This window comes from Quercus lobata, chromosome 6, assembly GCF_001633185.2.
Source record: "Quercus lobata isolate SW786 chromosome 6, ValleyOak3.0 Primary Assembly, whole genome shotgun sequence".
Lineage (NCBI taxonomy): Eukaryota > Viridiplantae > Streptophyta > Magnoliopsida > Fagales > Fagaceae > Quercus > Quercus lobata.
This window is the reverse complement of record NC_044909.1, coordinates 4,449,034-4,453,438: the sequence shown is the minus strand read 5'-3', so window position 1 is coordinate 4,453,438 and position 4,405 is coordinate 4,449,034. Positions and strand designations below refer to the sequence as shown.

Genomic DNA, 4,405 nt, shown 5'->3' with positions numbered 1-4,405 from the left:
AATAACAAACTCAATAGTTATTGTTTCTAGTACTTATGGAGTGATAATGTTGTTACCTTATAGTTTAGTCTCATCAAACTTAAAGTGGTCGTTTTTTTATGAAGTGATTTCTTTAGGTACCTGTATATATGAATGCTTTCTTTAAGTACACATTTAATTCATGCTCATCATTTTTTTTTTTTTTTTTTTTTTTTGGAAATATAGATGGATAACCCATCACTTCCTACTGCCATAATGGGAGCAGCTACATCTGTTATTACTTTGGGTGTTGTTCTTTTGAAAGGACTAAGATCTAGAAGAGTTATGCCTAGAGAACCTCATGTTAATCGAGAGTATGAAAGAGAGACATATATGAATGATATTCTTTGTAGAGGTGATATGCGTTGTCTCCATCATATAAGGATGAGACCTATTGCTTTTTATGTGCTATGCAAAATTTTGAGCGAGAATAATCTACTTCAAGAGACCATTCATATGTCCATTAAAGAACAAGTGTTAATTTTTTTACACACTATTGGACATGATGTGAGGTTTTGAGTTGTTGGTGGGAGGTTTTATAGATCAGTTCAGACAGTGCACCGATACTTTAGGCATGTCCTTAGAGCTATTTTGCAATTATACAAACACATGATTAGAGAGCCTGACAAAGATATACCCCTGGAGATAAGAAATAGCAGTAGGTTTAACTCCTATTTTAAGGTAAATTCCAAAGGCTTTTATTTTCCTCTTTTTTTTTATATAAATATAAAGATATAAGATAAATGCAACTTATATTGGTCGTTATTAGGATTGTGTAGGAGCTATTGATGGAACTCATGTTCGTGCATCTGTTCCAATTCAAATACAAGGAAGGTTTAGCGGCCAAAACGATGGAACAACACAAAATGTCCTTGCTGCTGCTGCTGCTTTTGACTTAAAATTCACTTATGTATTAGTTGGTTAGGAAGGAAGTGCACATGATTCACATGTCTTAAATGATGCACTCTCTAGGCCAAGGGGAGTAAAAATTCCTGAAGGTATTATAGGAATAGAAAGTGATTTTATTATGGATAATAGCTTTTGGAGTGATTTTTTTTTTCCTTTTGACTATGAACGTGTAGGTAAATATTATCTTAGTGATGCTGGTTATGGAGTTCGGAAAGGAATTATATCCCCTTATCGTGGTGTTCGTTACCATTTGAAAGAGTTTAGTGATAACCCACCAAGAAATGACAAAGAATTATTCAATCTTCGCCATTCTTCTTTACGCACTAGCATTGAGCGTTGTTTTGGGGTTTTGAAGAAACGTTTCCGTGTGTTAGATGCAAAACCTTTTTGGTCATTCCCAACACAAGTGGATGTAGTCTTAGCTTGTTGCATAATTCACAATCATATAATAGGAGTTGACCCTTTAGACTCAATTATGAGCAATGGGCTTCATGGTAGTCCACTTGCAAATGATAGTACAAGTAGAAGAGTCCAACAATCACAAAGGGAAGTCCAAGAAGAAAATAGAGAATGGATTCAAAAATGGGATGATATTTGTCATAAAATGTGGGAGGATTATAATGCTATGGAGTGATTTCATACTCTTTATACTAGTTGGTTGTGTAATGGATTTTTTTTTGGTTTCATATTATTAAGACTTTTATGTTACAATTATTTTTGTTTGGCATGCACACCCCCAGTTCATATTTTGCATTGAATATTATTTATATTCTTCTTTCATTTTGTCTCATTTTTCTTGTAAATATCATTGTAATAGAATTGCAATGGAAAATAAAAAGGATACTCAAAAGGTCAAGGACACCAAGACCAACTTCAGGTGGTCACAACCAATGCATAATTTATTACTTGAGATACTTGCAAATAAGGCTCTTCATGGAAACAAGCAATCCAACACATTTAAACATGCGTCATATGCTAAAGTAGCTAAAGCAATTACTGAGAAATTTATGACTGAATGTACTCCAAAGCATGTGGAACATCGCTTTAAAACACTTAAAACCAATTGGAATACAATTGCATTACTTCGTAATAAGAAAAGCGGGTTTGGATGGAATGATGATTTGAAAATGATCACCTGTGATAGAACAGTGTATGATGAAGAAGTTGAGATAAGAAACTTTTATTATTTTTATTTTATAGGTAGAAACATTTTAGTTTGTATCATTGTAAAGTTTAAATTTTTTCATTATTCTTATTGCTCTCATATTAGTTTTTGGCTCTTTTCCTTTCTTTTTTTTTAATTGTTTCTTTTTCTTTCTTTACACAGGCACATCCAAATCATGCACAATTTCTAAACAAAAAAATTGAGATGTTTGATGAGATGGCTTTGGTTGTGGGTAAGGATATGGCTACAGGAGGTTTTTCCAAGGGAGTAGGTGATATAGGTGTAGAAGCATTGGATGACTCACCTCCGCTTGTTGATGCTGATGTTGATGACATATCCAAAAAGAAGCAAGTGGATCCCTCACATGTGGCCTCAAATGAAACAAGGTCTCACAGGAAACGAAGTCATGCTACTATGATTGAAGATGCTGTTTACCAAGATTTGTCCCTACAACTTGGTAAGGTTGCTTTTGCAATAGAAAAGATTTCTGAAAATCAACTAAATTTTGGTAGTCTTTATGAAGAAGTTATGAAGATGGATGGATTTGAAGAAAATATGCTTGCATCCGCATTTGACCATTTGAATGGGGATGAAAAACGAGCAAGGCCATTCATGTTGAAAAATGACAAGCTCTATAGACAATGGCTACAGAACTTCTTTGACAACTATTTAAGCCAATTTTGATTATGTAGGTGCATTTTTGTTAGAATTTATGCTTTTCTATTTGGACAATTTGGCATTTTGGTATTTATCAAACTATTTGGCGTCTAGTTTGTAGGTTTTGAGATCATTTTAATGGGTATTGGTTTACAACTTTTAGTCCTTTTGTTTCATGGGCATGTGGATTTGGAAGCAACTTTTAGTCCTTTTGTTGGCTAAAAATTATTTTAATATGGAATGATTGGTTTGCCATTGTTACTAGTGGATATTGATTGCATAATTTTGGTGGTTAATAGTGTAAGTGCCCTGCTCAATCATGACAGGAAGCTAAGAAAGCTATCTGCTACAAAGGTGTGGGATGGTAAAAGTTAAGCACTTCTTGCCACTATGCGTATTTCTATTCACTTGGTATTGATGCGTAGAGTTCCAGAGCCACACAAATTGCAGTGGTATAGCTGCAATGAGATAGTTTTCCAAAAAAGTAAGATAGTTTTCCAAAAAATGTCTGTACATACCAAACACTAGAAAACATTCTTAAGCTCATTTTCAAGGTCATTACCAAACACTGGAAAATGAGATAGTTTTCTAAAAAATATTCTCTGGAAAATGACTTATTTTCCAGAAAACATTAATGCTGAAACAAACAGAGCGTTAGATTAAGCTAAAGTAGAATTTATATTTTGTATATTAAAAAAAAAAATTCAATGTGTCTGACTCTTAAGCATTCTTTAATAGGCCATGTTAACGGATTCCATTAGAGTAGTTGTTAATAAACCATAATAGAAAATTTTTTACACCAATTTCATGAAAAATATAAAAAACTGTCAACAACATTTATTATTTTATCATCCTCCCAATAAAATGTTCCTAAAAATAGTTCTTAAACCAATGCTCTAAAAATGTTGGTTAACATTTCCTTTCTTAAATTTAAGGATTATGTTAACAGGTGTCATAAAGGGAATTATTAATAAATTATATTAGGAAAATTTTTAACACCACTTTCATGCATTCGTTAACATTTACCTTAATTTAATAGCATAAATGAAATTCCTTTTTTATCCAATCTCACCAACTATAGTCATAATCCTCCTAAAAATCAAATTTAGCTGAGAAATTTTTTTATTGTTTCTTTTTTAAATAAATAAAAAACCTTCGTTTTTATGGGCTTAGGAGCATCAGTACTGGGACTTTCATATGCCATATCTAAAGAAATTTTGGCATTTCAAGCCTAAAAGAGTCAGCATCTGAAATTGTAAATTTGAAGAATTGTAAAAAATTTTAGAAGGCACTGTAGCACTATTGTATAAATTTAAAAAATATTTTATTCTTAACTATCTCTCTCAACTCTGGAATGCTCTCTATCTTTCTCAACTCTCTCTTCCTTCTCTCTCATCTGCTCTCTCCTCTCTTCAAACCCAAACACCATCCTCCTCCCAACATCAACATCACACATCACAGTAGTTCATTTTTTCTGGTGGGTTGCGATCCGGGTCGTGTTTTTTTATTTATTTATTTTTTTTTGTTGTTGTTGTTGTTGTTGTTGTGACCGGTGCTTAAAGGAAGAGGTGGGTATGGCTGGGTTTCTGGGTTGCTCAGATTGGTGATGGATTTGGTGGAGATCGGCATGGGTCACTAGGTTTGGTGGAGATAGGC

General features: G+C 33.2%; 2 protein-coding genes across 2 annotated transcripts; both read left to right on the top strand.

Annotated features, from left to right (window-relative positions):
* Positions 1 to 204: 204 nt before the first annotated feature.
* LOC115949697 (protein ANTAGONIST OF LIKE HETEROCHROMATIN PROTEIN 1-like) lies at positions 205 to 1,561 on the top strand. Its single transcript, XM_031066985.1, has 4 exons — positions 205 to 332; positions 561 to 699; positions 788 to 938; positions 1,101 to 1,561. The coding sequence occupies exons 1-4, from the start codon at positions 205 to 207 to the stop codon at positions 1,559 to 1,561; spliced, it is 879 nt and encodes a 292-aa protein (XP_030922845.1).
* A 190-nt stretch (positions 1,562 to 1,751) lies between these two features.
* Positions 1,752 to 2,776, top strand: LOC115949696. Its single transcript, XM_031066984.1, has 2 exons — positions 1,752 to 2,090; positions 2,255 to 2,776. The coding sequence occupies exons 1-2, from the start codon at positions 1,752 to 1,754 to the stop codon at positions 2,774 to 2,776; spliced, it is 861 nt and encodes a 286-aa protein (XP_030922844.1).
* The last annotated feature ends 1,629 nt before the right edge of the window (positions 2,777 to 4,405 follow it).